The sequence below is a fragment of the Gobius niger genome (genome assembly GCF_951799975.1).
Source record: "Gobius niger genome assembly, chromosome: 13".
NCBI classification, from domain to species: domain Eukaryota; kingdom Metazoa; phylum Chordata; class Actinopteri; order Gobiiformes; family Gobiidae; genus Gobius; species Gobius niger.
In genome coordinates this window covers 26685599-26704610 of record NC_136864.1, presented here as the reverse complement: position 1 = coordinate 26704610, position 19012 = coordinate 26685599, and the positions used below count along the sequence as shown (strand labels likewise).

Below are 19012 nucleotides of genomic sequence, written 5' to 3'. Positions count from 1 at the left end.
TCGCGTACTACTCCATACCATCCTAGTGGGAACGGGCAGTGTGAGCGATTTAATCGCACCTTACACAACCTGCTTCGCACTTTGCCACCTTCTCGTAAGCGTGATTGGTGCTCTTGCTTGCCACAGGTCCTGTATGCATATAACACAACACCCCACAACTCTACTGGAGAATCCCCTTTCTTCTTGATGTTCGGCCAGGAGCCCCGGCTTCCAGTCGACTTCTTGCTTGGTCAGGTGGACGACCCTGTTGGGGGAGACCATCATGATTGGATCCTAGAGCATCAAACTCGCTTGCAGCTTGCTTTTGAAGGAGCCAAGGAACGTTTGAGATCTGCTGCAGGGCGTAGGAAGGCTCGACATGACGAGAACATCCGCGAGAACTCTCTGGACATAGGGGAAATGGTCTTGCTGCGTAATACTGGCGTTAGAGGCCGCTGTAAGACACAAGACTTGTGGTCTTCCACTCCCCATGTTGTCTTGAAAGCTCACAATGGTGGAGCTGTGTACACCATTGCCCCTGCTCATGACCATGGGAAGGTCAAAACCGTCCATCGGTCCTTATTGAAGGTGTTTGTTGGCGCAGAAAGACATGTAGTCAATCAAGGCGATGGCCAACCCGGGCCCTCTCGCCGCTTATCAGATGAGTCTTGTGATGCAGAGCTGTGGGTTGTTTCTGGTCATCCTCCTCCTTTACTTCAAAGCCAACCTATTGAACAACCTGCTTTGCCTCCCGTCCCCGATACGGCGGGGGAAATTGTCTGTACTTCCCCTAGAAGATCTGAACCGTCTTCACCCGTCAATGCTGAAACCCTGGAGGTGCGGCGGTCGACGCGCTCCACTGCTGGCTGCCACCCTAATCCACACAACATGCCACGGTCAACATTGGACGCTTAGAAGACCGTGTCAAACACGGCAGGTGCCACTGTGAGGTCGTTGGAACAACCTGTTGCCCCATCGTCGGGGCGACGATGAAAATGGGGGGGTAGAGTGTGGTAGTAGGCCCCTTTAACTGCGGGCGGCCTATGGCGTGCCGACTGAGCCTTTAAGAGGTGGGTACCTCACCTGCGCTAGCTCTCTCTCGCCTCTGACGTCACCCGCTGCCTGGGAGCTGGCAGCAGCACGAGCCGGACTGGAGCCTTGCCAAACAAACATTGCCGATCCATTCGGTCTTAAAATCAGCAATTCATCCGAAAGCGTTCTCGTTCTACAGTGAGTACCTTGCGTGTCAAATAATCTTTCGTTCATTCCGTCGTACTAAAACAAACCTCCTCTCTCCAGCTTCCTTTGACGCACAGCGTGTGTGTTCGCTTCTACAGCTTGGCTCAGTCACTTTGGAACAACTTTGCGGCTCGTGCTGCACGCATCTCCGTTAACCAAGCCCCGGTAAGCCGTCTCCGTGCACAATATCGTAATTTGTTAAAACTGTATCCTAATCTGGCGCTGGTTGTAGTGCGCAGCGTCAGGCGAGTGCTTTTACGCACGACTGTGTTGCACCAGGCTCGTGCCGCGCCTCGCTCGTGCCACACTCCGGTAAGAACTTTGTTAATATTAAATTTAATCTGTTATTCCAGTTCACTAATTAGCGTCCCCTTATTTAGCGTGGCACTCAGTTTCCGCCATCCGTTTGGCGTTCTCCGTTCAAATACGTGCAGCGCCGAAGCGCTTTTTGGGTAAGTAGGCTACGTGTGCTCTTCCCTGCTGCGCAGGTTTTCTACAGCCATATAGGATCAATTGTGTCTAAAAATGTACCTTTCTCAGGATTGGAATCCGAGCGGGCCTCTCCTTCTCCGTTGGTCCCTTCTACATTGGCTCCTTCCCCCTTGGTCCCTTCTCCTGTCATTAGTTTTTGTTCCTCGCCCAATCCCTTTTCCTCCCTCTCCCGTCTCACCTGGCTCCAGATCCCCTTCGCCCCTTCGCCCCCAATCCGAACGATACGGTGTAAAGACTGCTAGAGACTAGCGCGGACACTGCCCTGGTCCCAGGTTGGCTGCATCTGTGTGCGCAGCTGGCGCGCCGTGCCAAGCCAGTCGACACCGCGTGGACCGGCGCGACTCTCCGGTAGGACATATAGCACAGACTTGGAACATTTGGGGGGGGCTGCTGCTTTGGGAAACGTGGTCTATGGTACAAATGTTTGGTTTTATGTGTGAATGAGGCCTATAGTGTTTTTAAATAGAATCTATCCAACTGTATTTCACACTGACTGATTTAAATAAATATTGTGGCTTTTCAATTACGTCTCCTGGTCCACTCAGTCACGAACTTGCGAGTCCTCTTTGAAAGTGTCCCTGGCACTATAACCCAGGGTGGCGTTGTTTGGTAGATTGGATTACTGGGAGTTTGTGGGTCATACAGGTAGTCCCACACCCACTAACTGTAATACGGCCATTACACCTTAAAAGGAATCTTTAATATTGAAGAGCGTCCTCTTCAGGTCTGGGCAGGCACATTTGGGAGGAGCCTTTGTCGTCAGGAAACACCAGAGATTCATTTGTGTAAACATCACTCACAGCCGGAGCAGAAATGGCGCAGAGAGCTCTGAACCAGGACGCCATAACTTGTTCCATCTGTTTGGATTTACTGAAGGATCCAGTGACTGTTCCCTGTGGACACAGCTACTGCATGGACTGTATTCAAACCCACTGGGACCAACAGGTGAGGTTCAGCTGCCCTCAGTGCAGAGAGAGCTTCACTCCCAGGCCTGTCCTGGTCAAAAGCACAGTGTTGGCTGATCTAATGGAGGAGCTGAAGAGGACAGGGCTCACAGCGCCCCCTCCTGACCGCTGCTACGCTGGTCCTGGAGACGTGTCGTGTGATATGTGCTCTGGGAGGAAGCTGAAAGCTGTTAAATCCTGTCTGCACTGTCTGGTCTCTTACTGTGAGAGCCACCTCCAGCCTCATCATGAAGTGGCCATGCTTCAGAAACACCAGCTGGTGGCGCCCTCCGACAAACTCCAGGAAAACCTCTGCTCTCAACACAACAAGCTGATGGAAATATTCTGCCGCACAGATGAGCAGGTCATCTGTTACCTCTGCTGCATGGACCAACACAAGGGCCATGACACGGTGTCCTGTGCAGCAGAGAGGGCCCAGAGACAGGAGGAGCTGCAGACCAGGAGGCCCCTGCTGCTCCAGAGCCTCCAGGACAAAGAGACGGAGCAGGAGAGGCTCCGACAGCAGGCCCAGGACATCAGCCGCTCTGCCCAGACTGCAGTGCAGCGCAGCGGGGACGACTTCAGAGAGATGGCCCTGCTTTTAGAGAAAAGACGCTCTGAAGTGGAGCAGCAGATCCGGTCTGAAGAGCAGAGCCAACTACAGCAGGTCCAAGAGCTTCAGGACAAACTGCAGCGGGACGTCACTGAGCTGAAGAGGACCCTCTCTGAGCTGGACACACTGTCCCTCACACCAGACCATAACCAGTTCATACAGCTCTGTCCTCCTCTGGTGAGAGCCACACAAAGCACTGAGTCTGAGACAGAGTCCAGAATCCAGACCAGGACAAGGAGGAACTTAGAGGACCTGACCAGAGCTGTGTCAGAGCTCAAAGACAAACTGCAGCTGACTTTGAAAGAGTTTAAACTGTCTGAACCTGAACTCAACTTTAGAGAGGACTTCCTGAGATATGCATGTGATATTACACTCGACCCAAATACAGCCCACGATTATCTGTCTCTGTCTGAGGGAAACAGAAGAGCAACATATTTGAACCAACGCCAAAATTATCCTGATCATCCACACAGATTTAGGTATAGGAGCCAGGTGTTGAGCAGAGAGGGTCTGACGGGGCGATGTTACTGGGAGGTGGAGTTGACCTGGAAGGGAGTGGTTTATATCGCAGTAACATATAAAGATATCAACAGAAAATGTTGTGATGATGAATGTGCCTTTGGACTGAATAATAAATCCTGGGCCCTACAGTGTGAGAAAAGTCTCTACACATTTTGGTTCAAAAGTGTCCACTCAAAGGTACCGGATCCAGTTTCAAACAGAGTGGGAGTTTACCTGGACCACAGCGCAGGAGCTCTGTCCTTCTACAGCGTTAAGGGTCAAACCATGATCCTCCTGCACAGAGTCCAGACCACCTTCACTCAGCCTCTGCACGCTGGACTTCGGGTTTACACCATGGGAGATTCTGCATGTTTTCCAAAACTCACATGACACTGCACTAGTTTTTTAAATGTTTGATCAAAGTGAACTGAACTTATTTCATTGATCGCTTTTAAGTCCAGATTGAGAGCACTTGAGTTGACTTTTTGACTTTGTGCCTGTTTTTCATGTGTATATAACGTGTGTGTGATTCTGTGACTGTGTCTTTTGCCGCCTCTTGGCCAGGACTCGCTTGAAAAAGAGGTTTTTAATCTTAGTGGGACTTTCCTGGTTTAATAAGGGTTAGATAGAAAATAAAGATATTCTTGTGTGATGGACAAGGAAAAAAATGTTATAATGAATCAAATCTCATGTTTGGCTCTGGAGGACGGTGTATGAGGGAAAATGATGTTTTTTGCTCCACTAATGAGTCTGAATCTTTTTGTCATTTATCTGAACATGAAAATAAAGTCTTGATGGACCAACCTTGTCATTCCTCATATCCAGTGTTTGTCATTTCTTATCTCTCTTGTTGCTTGGCCGTGTTTTAATGAAAAAGGTGCAGTTTGAATAGTTTACATCTACATTAGTGTCCAGTAAAACTGTATTGTAAAATTAAAGCTCATTAGTTTTAGGATTGATTTCTAAAAGTCATTTACCAGAAGCTTAAAGTTATTACCAATGTTGAAACATGTCAAGGTAAATCTATTTATCTACTTTACCCACGAAACATAATACAAAAGATTACATGAACTTCATGAATGGATATCTATTTTCTATGAAATGTTTTGGCTCGTGGATGTTTTGAAGAGAAAGCTTTGAGACTATTTTTCCATAAAGGATTAAATTGTGCTTAAATGTCACTAAACCTGTTTGACACAAACTCACTTCCGAGATGCCTTAAAAGGAATCTTTAATATTGAAGAGCGTCCTCCTCAGGTCCGGGCAGGTGCAGCTGGTGGGAGGAGCCTCTGTCGTCAGAAACACCAGAGATTCATTTGTGTAAACATCACTCACAGCCGGAGCAGAAATGGCGCAGAGAGCTCTGAACCAGGACGCCATAACTTGTTCCATCTGTTTGGATTTACTGAAGGATCCAGTGACTGTTCCCTGTGGACACAGCTACTGCATGGACTGTATTCAAACCCACTGGGACCAAAAGGTGAGGTTCAGCTGCCCTCAGTGCAGAGAGAGCTTCACTCCCAGGCCTGTCCTGGTCAAAAGCACAGTGTTGGCTGATCTAGTGGAGGAGCTGAAGAGGACAGGGCTCACAGCGCCCCCTCCTGACCGCTGCTACGCTGGTCCTGGAGACGTGTCGTGTGATCTGTGCTCTGGGAGGAAGCTGAAAGCTGTTAAATCCTGTCTGCAGTGTCTGGTCTCTTACTGTGAGAGCCACCTCCAGCCTCATCATGAAGTGGCCATGTTTCAGAAACACCAGCTGGTGGCGCCCTCCGACAAACTCCAGGAAAACCTCTGCTCTCAACACAACAAGCTGATGGAAATATTCTGCCGCACAGATGAGCAGCTCATCTGTTACCTCTGCTGCATGGACCAACACAAGGGCCATGACACGGTGTCCTGTGCAGCAGAGAGGGCCCAGAGACAGGAGGAGCTGCAGACCAGGAGGGCCCTGCTGCTCCAGAGCCTCCAGGACAAAGAGACGGAGCAGGAGAGGCTCCGACAGCAGGCCCAGGACATCAGCCACTCTGCCCAGACTGCAGTGCAGCGCAGCGGGGACGACTTCAGAGAGATGGCCCTGCTTTTAGAGAAAAGACGCTCTGAAGTGGAGCAGCAGATCCGGTCTGAAGAGCAGAGCCAACTACAGCAAGTCCAAGAGCTTCAGGACAAACTGCAGCGGGACGTCACTGAGCTGAAGAGGACCCTCTCTGAGCTGGACACACTGTCCCTCACACCAGACCATAACCAGTTCATACAGCTCTGTCCTCCTCTGGTGAGAGCCACACAAAGCACTGAGTCTGAGACAGAGTCCAGAATCCAGACCAGGACAAGGAGGAACTTAGAGGACCTGACCAGAGCTGTGTCAGAGCTCAAAGACAAACTGCAGCTCACTTTGAAAGAGTTTAAACTGCCTGAACCTGAGCCCGTCAACTTTAAAGAGAACTTCCTGAGATATGCATGTGATATTACACTCGACCCAAATACAGCCAACGATTATCTGTCTCTGTCTGAGGGAAACAGAAGAGTAACATATATGAACCAATCCCAAAGTCATCCTGATCATCCACACAGATTTAGTTCTTGGAGCCAGGTGTTGAGCAGAGAGGGTCTGACGGGGCGTTGTTACTGGGAGGTGGAGTTGACCTGGAAGGGAGGAGTTTATATCGGAGTAACATATAAAGATATCGACAGAAAAGGATTTGTTAAATCTGCCTTTGGAAATAATAATAAATCCTGGGCCCTACAGTGTGAGAAAAGTCTCTACACATTTTGGTTCAACTGCGTCGACTCAAAGGTACCGGGTCCAGTTTCAAACAGAGTGGGAGTTTACCTGGACCACAGCGCAGGAGCTCTGTCCTTCTACAGCGTTAAGGATCAAACCATGATCCTCCTGCACAGAGTCCAGACCACCTTCACTCAGCCTCTGCACGCTGGACTTCGGGTTTACAGGGGAGATTCTGCATGTTTTCCAAAACTCACATGACACTGCACTAGTTTTTTAAATGTTTGATCAAAGTTTCCTGCTGTACCTGCCATATTTACAAGGACTTCAAAATGACTGCTGTTCTTGTGTCCGTCCTGTGTCAAAAAGCTGAACATGTGTGATTTTATCGGTCTGACTCGTAAACAAGCTTCAAATTCAATAAACTCCACCCTGATAGTGGATTATTTTACTCTGTCTGCAGTCAGATAATGAGGTTTTATTTTATCACACGCTGACAGTGAGTTTTCAGGAGAAAATCCAGTGAGAACGTTCAGAACTATCTGTGAATGATTAAAAACATGTAAAAGAGAAGCAAAACAAACATAAATACAGAATCTACTTCAAGACTCATCATTACAATGTCGATCCACGACCCGCTGTATTGTTTAACTATTTCTGTCCTTTGTTACCGCGTATATGAAACCAAGAGGGAAAAAAATATGCAACTCTAACAAACCTGTGATATATTTTATAAATCTATTCTTATGTGATAGACAAGAGAAAGAGTTTTGGGCTCTGGAGGACGGTGTATGAGGGAAAAAGATGTTTTTTGCTCCACTAATGAGTCTGAATCTTTTTGTCATTTATCTGAACATGAAAATAAAGTCTTGATGGACCAACCTTGTCATTCCTCATATCCAGTGTTTGTCATTTCTTATTTCTCGTGTTGCTTGGCCGTGTTTTAATGAAAAAGGTGCAGTTTGAATAGTTTACATCTACATTAGTGTCCAGTAAAACTGTATTATAAAATTAAAGCTCATTAGTTTTAGGATTGATTTCTAAAAGTCATTTACCAGAAGCTTAAAGTTATTACCAATGCTGGAACATGTCAAGGTAAATCTATTTATCTACTTTACCCACGAAACATAGTAGTAGTAGTAGTAGTAGTAGTAGTAGTAGTAGTAGTAGTAGTAGTAGTAGTAGTAGTAGTAGCAGTAGTAGTAGTAGTAGTAGTAGTAGTAGTAGTAGTAGTAGTATGTTTCTGTATGAAGTCTGGTCTGAGCTTCACTGTAGTAATAACAATGTAGTACAAAAAACCTAATGATAAAAATATCTGCATAGAAAGACCACGAGTGCAGATTTATGATGTGTTTTGAATGAGGCTCATCATGAATAAACGTGTCTCTAAAGTCTCTCTATCCAAAAGTTTTCCTTCGGCTCCATTTTACTGACGACCAGAGGAAGAATTGTGTCTTTCTTCTTCATGACCTGGTTCAGTGAATGTAAAGCTAGAATGGAGCTAATGTGTAACAGACGAGAGGTTGATAACATCTCTGTTTGTAGGTTACTGCCTTTATGTGGGAAACTTGGACAACTCTAAATATTACGAGGAAATCCGAAATTCTTTAGCAAACTACTTCATGACGCAGTCTCTCCTGGTGCAGGACATTCGACTGGACAAAGCCAAGTGAGTGTGGACTTTATCTGCCTCATAGATGTGGCAACACAGTGATAACAACAGCAGGAATCACGTTATACTTGATGATGAATGTGTCGAATGCAGAAGACGATCAAATATACAAATACAGTTCCTAAAGTGGGATATTGAGCAAAGTCAATGTGATGTGTTTTTACGCTCATTTCACAATTTTGCAGGGTCACTTTGACAAAAATGCAAGAAAACCAGCCTGTAAGTTCATGAAATAGAGTTTCCAATAAACTAAAAGTCATAATGTTGTTCCATGACTAGAAAAAAAATCAGGTGTCGTTCCTTTAACCCCTTAACTCCCACCTGAACCAAGCACATTTTCTCCAGTTTGGCTTTACCCCAATCCAAAAGCTTCTGGAAAAAAGCTGTGAATGTGACAAAAAAATGACCAAAAAAATGACAAAAATGTGATAAAAATTAACGAAAAAATGACAAAAATATGACAAAATGTGACAAAAAATGACCAAAAATGACAAAAATGACAAAAATGTGACAAAAATGTGACAAAAAATGACAAAAATGTGACATAAAATCAGGGAGAATTGTTTTAAATCCTCCGTTGTTTGAAGACACCTCTTTGTTTCTTTTAAAAACAGTTGTTTGTGTTGTAGAAAGCACGCGTTTGTCGACCTGGCCTCCCAGATGGACCTGACCAAAGCGCTCGCGTTAAATGGACAGAAGCTGCTCGACAAACCCTTGAAAATCTCCAAGGCTAAAGCCAAAGAGGCCGACGCGGCGAAGAAGAAGAAGAAGAAGAAGAAGAAAGATCCACAGGAAGTTCAGAAAAGTACTGCATTCGTGTAGTGTTTTGTCTTCAGCTCAGCTACAAAGGGTTAATACGTGTTTAAACTTTGTGAACAGGCAGAAATCTGCGTTGTGTCCATGTGGAAAACCTCCCATCCTCTGCTACAAGAGAAGACGTCCTGAAGCCCAAACTCCTCAAGAAGATCTTCAAGAGCGCCGTGCAGATCCGCATTCCTCAGAGCGACGGGAAATCCAAGGGGTAAATCTTTTATGCAGGTTTGGTATCCACGTGTTGCAGGGAATCCCGTCGATAAGACTCCGTCATCCAAGTCTGCACTGCAAAAAGTGCCCGAATAAAAACAAGGGAAAAAAATCTTAAAATAAGACATTTTGTCTTGTTTTAAGGAAAAAATTCTGCCAATGGGGTCAGCATTTTTTTCTTGCTAAGAATTCTTTTTTCTAGAATATTTTTCTTATCATAAAACAAGAAAGAAACACTAAATTTAAGCAAATAAATAGCTAGAATTAAGCAAAATGTCCTCAGAAAATGCAATAATTTAAGGAAAACATTCTTATTTAGTGAAAAATTGTGGGATATTTTACTTAAATGTTGCTTGATTTAAGCAAAATGTTCTTAATGAATACTAATATTTAAGGAAAGTATTGCCCACGCCCGGAGACCCGTCTCCATGATGTGGAGCCAGGCTGATGGTCAGAATCACCTGCTGGAGGATTCACCTATTGTACATGTTTTTAGTGGTAGACACGGGGAGAACAGCTCCACACAGAAAGGCCCCGTCCTGGTGGGAATCGAACCCAGGACCTTCGAGCTGTGAAGCTGAGGCTCAAACCGAATGGAATGTATTATCTCTCTGTGAGAATCAGTTCTTACATTAAGAGTTGTTGTGATCTTAGTTTTTCTTAAAATAAGAAAAAATATTCTTTGTCTAAAACTGAAGTTTTTATTTCTTGTTACAAGATAAATTAGCATGTTTTTAGCAAATATATCTGAACAAGAAATGGCTAGATTTTATTTCCTAAAACAAGATTGTTTTTCTCAAGAAAACTTTGCTCGTCAAGACATTATTACTTTTTAGGGAAAAAATAAGAACTTATTTCTTAAAGTAAGACCTTTTTTACTTGCTTAGAATCCACTTTTTGCAGTGTGGTCATTTCCTTTGTGGGAGACGTTTGCAGCAAACTCAAGAAGAAAGAGCTTTTCTTTACACTCTTGCAGCGATATCTCCACTTCAGTCGCTCCAAAGACTTGAACTTTTCCATCATGGACTCGAGGTATTTCACACTTTTTTCCAGAGGGAATTTTTTCATATCTTAGACTGATTTATTGAGTTTCAAACCTCAAAAAACAAGGCGAAATTTGAATTTTTACATCATTTTTCTCCAGCTTATTTAAACCAAACAAGATCCAAAATCCCGTCTGAAAAGATCTTTTTAACGAATATGTCACAAAATAAACACATGTGAAATATTTACCACTTACCCCGCCTTAACCAAGTGTATTTACTCCAGTTCAGCTTTACCCAAATCTGAAAGCGACTCGACTGGAGAGCAACAGTGCAGTATAACGGCTCATTTGAAAGCTCAAGATCAAGACGGATCTTGACCTTTTTGTCAAGTTGTCGCACTTTTTTGTTGTATTATTGTTGGTTTTGTCGCTCTTTGATCACATTTTTGTTGTGTTTTCATCCTCGTTTCTCGTTGCTATAGTGACATTTTTTCCAAGCTTTTAGATTTGGGTAAAGCCAAACTGGAGAAAATGTGCTCGGTTCAGGTGGGGGTTAAGAGGTTAAACCAGGCTCGATCCATTATTCAGCTTTCGTCACCAAAATATAAACAATTTTACTCATTTTTACCAGTAAATGACCCTTTATGAAAACTTACTTAAAACATTCAATACATTTGTTGCTCATATTTAATCGACAGCAAAGGTTTCACACTGATGTCTCTACATTTATTTCCCTCCCTCTTCACCTGCAGTGTCTTACCTTAATAATGTCCACAGCACTGACCAGACACTGCACATGTTTGAAATGCCGGGTTACAGGATGTAGATTTCTGAGCTCAGATTAGAAACCGCTGGATAGAGCATTTATTGAGCTTATTGATACAGCGTGTTTGCCTTTTCCTGCACAGATTTGCTTTTGTGGAGTTTGCGTCTGTGGCACATGCGGCGAAGGCTCTGAAGTCGTCCAAAAACAGTGCGATTCAGAAGAGGCCGCTCAAAGTCCAGTTTGGTTTGAAGTGGAAAGCCGAGCCGGCACAAGGTTGGTGACACAGCGGACTGCATTCAGACCAAATCAATCAGTAAATGGTGATAGTCGTGCTTTATGATGGTTGTTCCAGTCCCGTCTAAAACCCTGATTGTCCTGGGCCTCCATGAGAAAACCACAGCGGACACTCTGACCGAGGCGTTTGAGGGAGCCTCCAGTTCACGGATATTTGTGGATAAAGACACTGGACTGTCAAGGAAGTGAGTCAAACAGGAAGTGCACAGATGGGATTGTATGAGTGAGATACTGGAGCTGTACACACATGAGGTAACCTGCAGGGGGCAGCACACAGTGGTACTTAAAACCAGGACTGCACCACATTATAGATGAAGAAGAGACACAATGATGAGAGCTTGTTCTTTGTGCTTCAAGAGGATCAAGATAGAAACAAAATAAATAATAATAAAAAACTAGAAATGCAATGGCTGCGCCATTGCGATTGACTGCGGAAATGCGGGAAGCGAATGCAGAAATTGCATAAACTCTTCAAATTGCATAATCAAATTTGCATAAACTGGTAAAATGCATAAAATGTCATGTTGCATAAACTGTATAAACTGCATAAAGTGGTAAAATGCATTAATGGTTTAATTTGCATAATTATGTAAATTGCATAAACGCTTTAAAATGCATAAATCCTAAATGGCATGAACTCTTAAGTTGCATAAACGCTTTAAAATGCATTAACTGGTTAAATCCCATGAAGTGGTTACTTTGCATAAATTGTTAATATTGCATAAACTTTTAAATTCCATAAACTGGTCAAACTGTTGAAATGGCCTCAGTGCTTGATTGGCAGAAGCTGCACAAATGGCTGAAAGGCCTGGAGTCTCCCCATTGGCTGGATTCCCCCATACACACCAATGCAAACATTTCAAACTCCCGTATAAAAAAACTGGAAAACTGCAGAAGGACAATTTTTTTTCAAAACCCACAAGTTGCAGATGCTGAACATGCACAAAGTGCAGAAATTGCAGAAAATGCAGAAAAAAGTGCAGAAAAGCATGGATTTGCGGAAGCCCCATTATAAGTCAATGGGAAAAATCTCCAACATTTCGGCCGATTGCGGAAAAACCGTAAGTTGCAGAAGTCCCAAAAGTAATAGCACCCTTCTCCTCAACATGCAGAACATTTTGATGCATAACTTGCATAAATTGCACAAAGCATGAAGGTGCTGAAAGCTCTAGAAAATCGGGAAAAAGATGGAAGAGGAATAATAATAAAGAACATGAAAACCAATAATTGACTGCGGAAGAATTCCGCAGTCAATCAATTATTGCAATTTATAGATGGTCATTTTGAAATAGGAAAAGTCTTTCCTCCTAATCTCAGAGCTGTTGGTCTTTTCCTTTAGTTCTGCCGGTCAAAGTGCAGGTCATGAGTGAGCAGTAGGAAAAACAGTCTCACATCAAATAGGACAAATTAATCAGACAATTGAAAATGCTGATTGAAAACACTGGATACAGTGGATTAACTGGCATAGGCGTGTTGCGCCTCCCAGTGGCCATCATGTGTATGTAGTGATTACAAGTGTTAGGGCTGTAACAATGATTACTATATCGATGTATCGCTCAAGAAATGTCACACAATATTTATCGTCTGTACATTTATTACATTTTTTGTCGCAGTTTTCTAATGTAAAACTTTATTTTTGCCCTTAAGGCTTTGCTGTACTTTTTTAACAAACACTCTCGGGCCAGTGTATCGGACACTTATCTTGAAGTCACGTGCTCATTAATGACACATTACAATGAGTCTGGAGCTGGGCCTCTGTGAATCACTCTCATTTGTTCCTTAGGTTTGGCTTTGTCGACTTTGAGAGCACTGACTCGTGCAGACGAGCCAAAGAGGCAGCGGAGGACGTTGAGATCGACGGGAAAAAAGTGGGCGTGGCCTTCGCTCGGCCCAAACACTCCCAGGCCCCGGACACCGGAGAGAGAGGACAGCACAGAGGAGCCAAGAACGGCCAAACTCCAGGTAATGAACAATGTACTGAGGGCAATGGTTCATGGGCTGCAGTTCTACATTCAGGATCTGCAATATCATAAACATGATCCTTCACATGTAAATATGTTTTCAAACAGATCAAAGTGAGAGAAGCACACTGTGTTGTGCTGGTTTGCAAATCACAACTAAACTAATCAGGAAAGTGTTGATTTGATTCAGTTATTGATATTCCAGAGCAAACATAAATGTACAGTAGAACTAATCCAAATCCAACAGACGCTGTGATGCACTGGTGCTGTAAAATGGGTTTTATTAACATTATAATAAATAGAAAAAAGATCATTTTTAAATTGAGAATTGCCTCAGGGCCCTCAGATTGAAGCACTGGGAGACCGAGTGTGGCCCACGGGCCTGACTTAGTGTATGAATATATTGGAGGAAATATAACATAATTGAAGACTCTGTGTCCACATTATGGGGACTTTAACCACATGTTGTAATTTCTTCAAACACAACTTCTAATTGACTTAATCATTCTGGAGTTTAATGTGTTTGTGCTGAGAAAAAAAGCAATAAAAAGTTGTTCTTTTTCAGGGAAAGGAAAGAAGAAAACCAAAGTGGTAAATAAAAACTGAGCTGCTCTTCAAGGTTCCTTTTTGTTCAGCAAACTCCAATACAACACACGACTGATTCCTTCACTTTTGTTCTGTGAATATGTAGAAAGATGAGCTGCTCTTTGTCATATTTGGACGTGAAGAAGTTTGGGATCATATTTTCGTGCGAGCAGCAGATGAAGTGTCCTTTTGAGCACGAGCACAAATATCTTTGATTATTTATACATTTGTTCAATGACGCTCAACGTTGTAATGAATTTAAAAATAAAAAATCATGTTACATTTTTAAGTGTCTGGTCTGTGTTCATACATGTGTGACTTTTTGTTTGTTTTACTTGATGCATGTAGATGACATCATTTTACAAAGGCATGAGGCTGTAGGCCTGTAACTGATCCTTCACTTAGTCTTCTTGTGTTGAAGAAAGATATTGAGATGATGAATGTGCAGCGACAGACTGTTGTTCTGCTTGTTTAGCTCCATGTAGAGCGCTGGGCTCAGAACTACGAGTGTGTGAGATCCATCCTGACCCGTCTTTTTTTTTTAACTGGGAAGAACATTATCGGCGCCTATAGGGCTGGGTCCTGTTAAACAATAAATGAACGATTGAAGAACAGTTCAGGTAGGCTACAGTTAGCTTTCTGCATGTTTGCTAACATAACTACAGTTCTACTTTTACTGCTAAACTCTGCTCTACAACTGCACCTGCTTGTTTAGTCACGTCATGAAGTTTGAATTCTCAGTGATGCTGTTTGTCAGATTAGTCATTCAGCCGCCCCCGCCTTTTTGCCCTTTTAAGGAACGGGCTTCGTAGGAGGAGACTTGGCAGCCATGTAAGTTTCACAGACGACTCGGGACCTTTATAATGAATGAGGCTGAATGGGACCCACTAATCTCTAATGATTAAATCTATGGTCTTTCTCTTAACCCTGAAGTTCTGGAAGAAGAGAAGGCCAGTGCTGGTATTTATTGTACATTTACTCTTACCCTCTGCCTTAACCCAGAACATTTTCTCCAGTTCGGCTTTACCCAAATCTAAAAACGTCTCGCCTAAAGGCCAGAGTAACGCATCATTTGAAAGCTAAGACCTACAAAACTAATCTAAGATTTTTCCTCGCATTGTTGCAGCTTTTTTCTCGCCCCTGTTGATGCTTTTTGCTGTGTTTTCATCCTCAGTCACTTCTCCTTTTTGTCGCGATTTGAATGTTTTTCCGAGAAGCTTTTAGATTTGGGTGAAGTCGAACTGGAGAAAATGTGCTCGGTTCAGGCGAAGGGTTCAGAGGTCAACATTACTACAGCGATGCACTTCATAGGCCTCAATCCTGTCTGCTTCATTTCTCATAAATCCAGCCTTTAGCCCTTTGGTCAAGTTTGCTGGACACTATATTTCCAAACCCGACAGGACGTTACGTAATTCTGCCACACGACTATATCACTATATAATTATGAAGACGTTATTTATTTATTCACCTTTTCACCTACACATGTATCTTTCTTTGGCTTTGATTACTCTGAAAGCTGTTCCTGTGAAGAACTTTGTGGAACTCAGATGCTCAAATTAAACATGGAATTGAATTGAATTGAAGATACAATCATTTTTTTTAAATTCAGAACCAAACTGGAAATGACTTGGAAGATTCTAAACTTGAGACTGAAGATGCACAAGGTACTATTTAGTGATAAAACCTCATATTAATATCACACTGTGTTACAGGTAGAACAACATTAATGTACGACTTCAGATCATTGGACAGAGTTTTATAAAAGAAAAAAAGACAAAACAAATGTAGGAATGATAAACTCTTACATATCCGTCCACACACACATAAAGTACAGCACGTACATGCATGAAAATGACATATAATAAAAAGTGAAACCTGTCGTTTCAGACGCCCAATCTGAAGGTGGCCCTGCAGACGTAAAAGCAAAGGACCAGGTTAAAGATGAGACGTGAGAACTGTGGAGGGAGACGAACCAGAGACTGAAGGGACCTAATAATGTTGGAGAAGCTGCCAGTTCTGGTGACATAAGAAACCTTTATTTTTCTCACTGTTGCAGCCACAAAATACTCAAATAGTAAATAGTAAGAACAGTAACTGATAGAGAATGTAGTAGTTCATAATTCATTCAACACATGGATTACATACTGTCTGTTTGAATACTTTGTGTGTTGAGTTTTGAAGTTATAGTTAGTTATAATCGACTTACATTTATCCTAAACCTGTTTGACACAGTTGACACAAACTCGTTGCCGGCGCACCTTTAAAACAATCTCTGATATTTCGTTTTTCCTGCTCAGCTCTGGGCAGGTGCAGCTGGTGGGAGGAGCCTCTGTCGTCAGGAAACACCAGAGATTCATTTAAGTAAACATGAAACTAACACAGTCACTCACAACCGGAGCAGAAATGGCGCAGAGAGCTCTGAACCAGGACGCCATAACTTGTTCCATCTGTTTGGATTTACTGAAGGATCCAGTGACTGTTCCCTGTGGACACAGCTACTGCATGGACTGTATTCAAACCCACTGGGACCAACAGGTGAGGTTCAGCTGCCCTCAGTGCAGAGAGAGCTTCACTCCCAGGCCTGTCCTGGTCAAAAGCACAGTGTTGGCTGATCTATTGGAGGAGCTGAAGAGGACAGGGCTCACAGCGCCCCCTCCTGACCGCTGCTACGCTGGTCCTGGAGACGTGTCGTGTGATCTGTGCTCTGGGAGGAAGCTGAAAGCTGTTAAATCCTGTCTGCACTGTCTGGTCTCTTACTGTGAGAGCCACCTCCAGCCTCATCATGAAGTGGCCATGCTTCAGAAACACCAGCTGGTGGCGCCCTCCGACAAACTCCAGGAAAACCTCTGCTCTCAACACAACAAGCTGATGGAAATATTCTGCCGCACAGATGAGCAGGTCATCTGTTACCTCTGCTGCATGGACCAACACAAGGGCCATGACACGGTGTCCTGTGCAGCAGAGAGGGCCCAGAGACAGGAGGAGCTGCAGACCAGGAGGCCCCTGCTGCTCCAGAGCCTCCAGGACAAAGAGACGGAGCAGGAGAGGCTCCGACAGCAGGCCCAGGACATCAGCCGCTCCGCCCAGACTGCAGTGCAGCGCAGCGGGGACGACTTCAGAGAGATGGCCCTGCTTTTAGAGAAGAGACGCTCTGAAGTGGAGCAGCAGATCCGGTCTGATGAGCAGAGCCAACTACAGCAAGTCCAAGAGCTTCAGGACAAACTGCAGCGGGACGTCACTGAGCTGAAGAGGACCCTCTCTGAGCTGGACACACTGTCCCTCACACCAGACCATAACCAGTTCATACAGCTCTGTCCTCCTCTGGTGAGAGCCACACAAAGCACTGAGTCTGAGACAGAGTCCAGAATCCAGACCAGGACAAGGAGGAACTTAGAGGACCTGACCAGAGCTGTGTCAGAGCTCAAAGACAAACTGCAGCTCACTTTGAAAGAGTTTAAACTGCCTGAACCTGAGCCCGTCAACTTTAGAGAGGACTTCCTGAGATATGCATGTGATATTACACTCGACCCAAATACAGTTAACTATTATCTGTCTCTGTCTGAGGGAAACAGAAGAGCAACATGTATGAACCAACCCCAAAGTTATCCTGATCATCCACACAGATTTGAATATTGGTGGCAGGTGATGAAGAGAGAGGGTCTGACGGGGCGTTGTTACTGGGAGGTGGAGTTGACCTGGAAGGGACGGGTTTTTATCGGAGTAACATATAAAGATATCAACAGAAAAGGATATGATGATGAATCTGCCTTTGGACTGAATAATAAATCCTGGGCCCTACAGTGTGAGAATAATCTCTACACATTTTGGTTCAACAGCGTCGGCTCAAAGGTACCGGGTCCAGTTTCAAACAGAGTGGGAGTTTACCTGGACCACAGCGCAGGAGCTCTGTCCTTCTACAGCGTTAAGGATCAAACCATGATCCTCCTGCACAGAGTCCAGACCACCTTCACTCAGCCTCTGCACGCTGGACTTGAGGTTTACTGGGGAGATTCTGCATGTTTTCCAAAACTCACATGACACTGCACTAGTTTTTTAAATGTTTGATCAAAGTTTCCTGCTGTACCTGCCATATTTACAAGGACTTCAAAATGACTGCTGTTCTTGTGTCTGTCCTGTGTCAAAAAGCTGAACATGTGTGATTTTATCGGTCTGACTCGTAAACAAGCTTCAAATTCAATAAACTTAGTCACATGGATTTGACCTTTATTTTATTTGATCATTTTAAACAAACTAGAAAATCTCTTCCTCCACACACGACTTTCTACACAAGAACAAATCAAAATCATAAATTAAACAAGTAATAACTTTGTTTTAGTCTGTGCTCATTTACTTCAAAATGTCAAAGGAAGTAAATGTTTTCTATAATGTCACTGAGTTTTCCCTGATAGTGGATTATTTTACTCTGTCTGCAGTCAGATAATGGGGTTTTATTTCATCACACGCTGACAGTGATTTTTCTGGAGAAAATCCACTGAGAACGTTCAGAACTATCTGTGAATGATTAAAAACATGTAAAAGAGAAGCAAAACAAACATAAATACAGAATCTACTTCAAGACTCATCATTACAATGTCAATCCACGACCCGCTGTATTGTTTAACTGTTTCTGTTCTTTGTTACCGCGTATATTAAACCAAGAGGGAGAAACATATACAACTCTAACACACCTGTGATATATTTTATAAATCTATTCTTGTGTGATAGACAAGAGAAAGAGTTTTGGGCTCTGGAGGACGGTGTATGAGGGAAAATGATGTTTTTTGCTCCACTAATGAATCTGAATCTTTTTGTCATTTATCTGAACATGAAAATAAAGTCTTGATGGACCAACCTTGTCATTCCTCATATCCAGTGTTTTTCATTTCTTATTTCTCGTGTGTCGCGTGTTGCTTGTTTTGTTGCGTTTTCATCCTTTTTTCTCGTTGCTATAGTGACATTTTTTCCAAGCTTTTAGATTTGGGTAAAGCCAAACTGGAGAAAATGTGGTCGGTTCAGTTGGGGGTTAAGAGGTTAAACCAGGCTCAATTTATTATTCAGCTTTCGTCATCAAAATATAAACAATTTTAGCCATTTTTACCAGTAAATGACCCTTTATGAAAACAGAAAATGACAGAAAACTTTCAATACATTTGTTGCTCATATTTAATCGACAGCAAAGGTTTCACACTGATGTCTCTACATTTATTTCCCCCCCTCTTCACCTGCAGTGTCTTACCTT

General features: G+C 43.5%; 3 protein-coding genes across 3 annotated transcripts; all 3 read left to right on the top strand.

The window, feature by feature from the left end:
• Nucleotides 1-2523: 2523 nt before the first annotated feature.
• LOC306972801 (tripartite motif-containing protein 16-like) lies at nucleotides 2524-6748 on the top strand (the record flags this gene model as incomplete). Its single annotated transcript, XM_079569507.1, has 3 exons — nucleotides 2524-3107; nucleotides 3450-3628; nucleotides 5106-6748. 3 exons carry the CDS (start codon nucleotides 2524-2526, stop codon nucleotides 6746-6748), a joined length of 2406 nt encoding a protein of 801 aa, XP_079425633.1.
• A 1204-nt stretch (nucleotides 6749-7952) lies between these two features.
• LOC306972800 (nucleolin-like) lies at nucleotides 7953-16138 on the top strand (the record flags this gene model as incomplete). Its single annotated transcript, XM_079569506.1, has 8 exons — nucleotides 7953-7971; nucleotides 8033-8156; nucleotides 8789-8964; nucleotides 9039-9180; nucleotides 11076-11206; nucleotides 11286-11412; nucleotides 13011-13189; nucleotides 16071-16138. The coding sequence occupies 8 exons, from the start codon at nucleotides 7953-7955 to the stop codon at nucleotides 16136-16138; spliced, it is 966 nt and encodes a 321-aa protein (XP_079425632.1).
• A 38-nt stretch (nucleotides 16139-16176) lies between these two features.
• On the top strand, nucleotides 16177-17811 carry LOC306972799 (tripartite motif-containing protein 16-like; the record flags this gene model as incomplete). Its single annotated transcript, XM_079569505.1, has 2 exons — nucleotides 16177-16946; nucleotides 17103-17811. The coding sequence occupies 2 exons, from the start codon at nucleotides 16177-16179 to the stop codon at nucleotides 17809-17811; spliced, it is 1479 nt and encodes a 492-aa protein (XP_079425631.1).
• Nucleotides 17812-19012: the final 1201 nt, after the last annotated feature.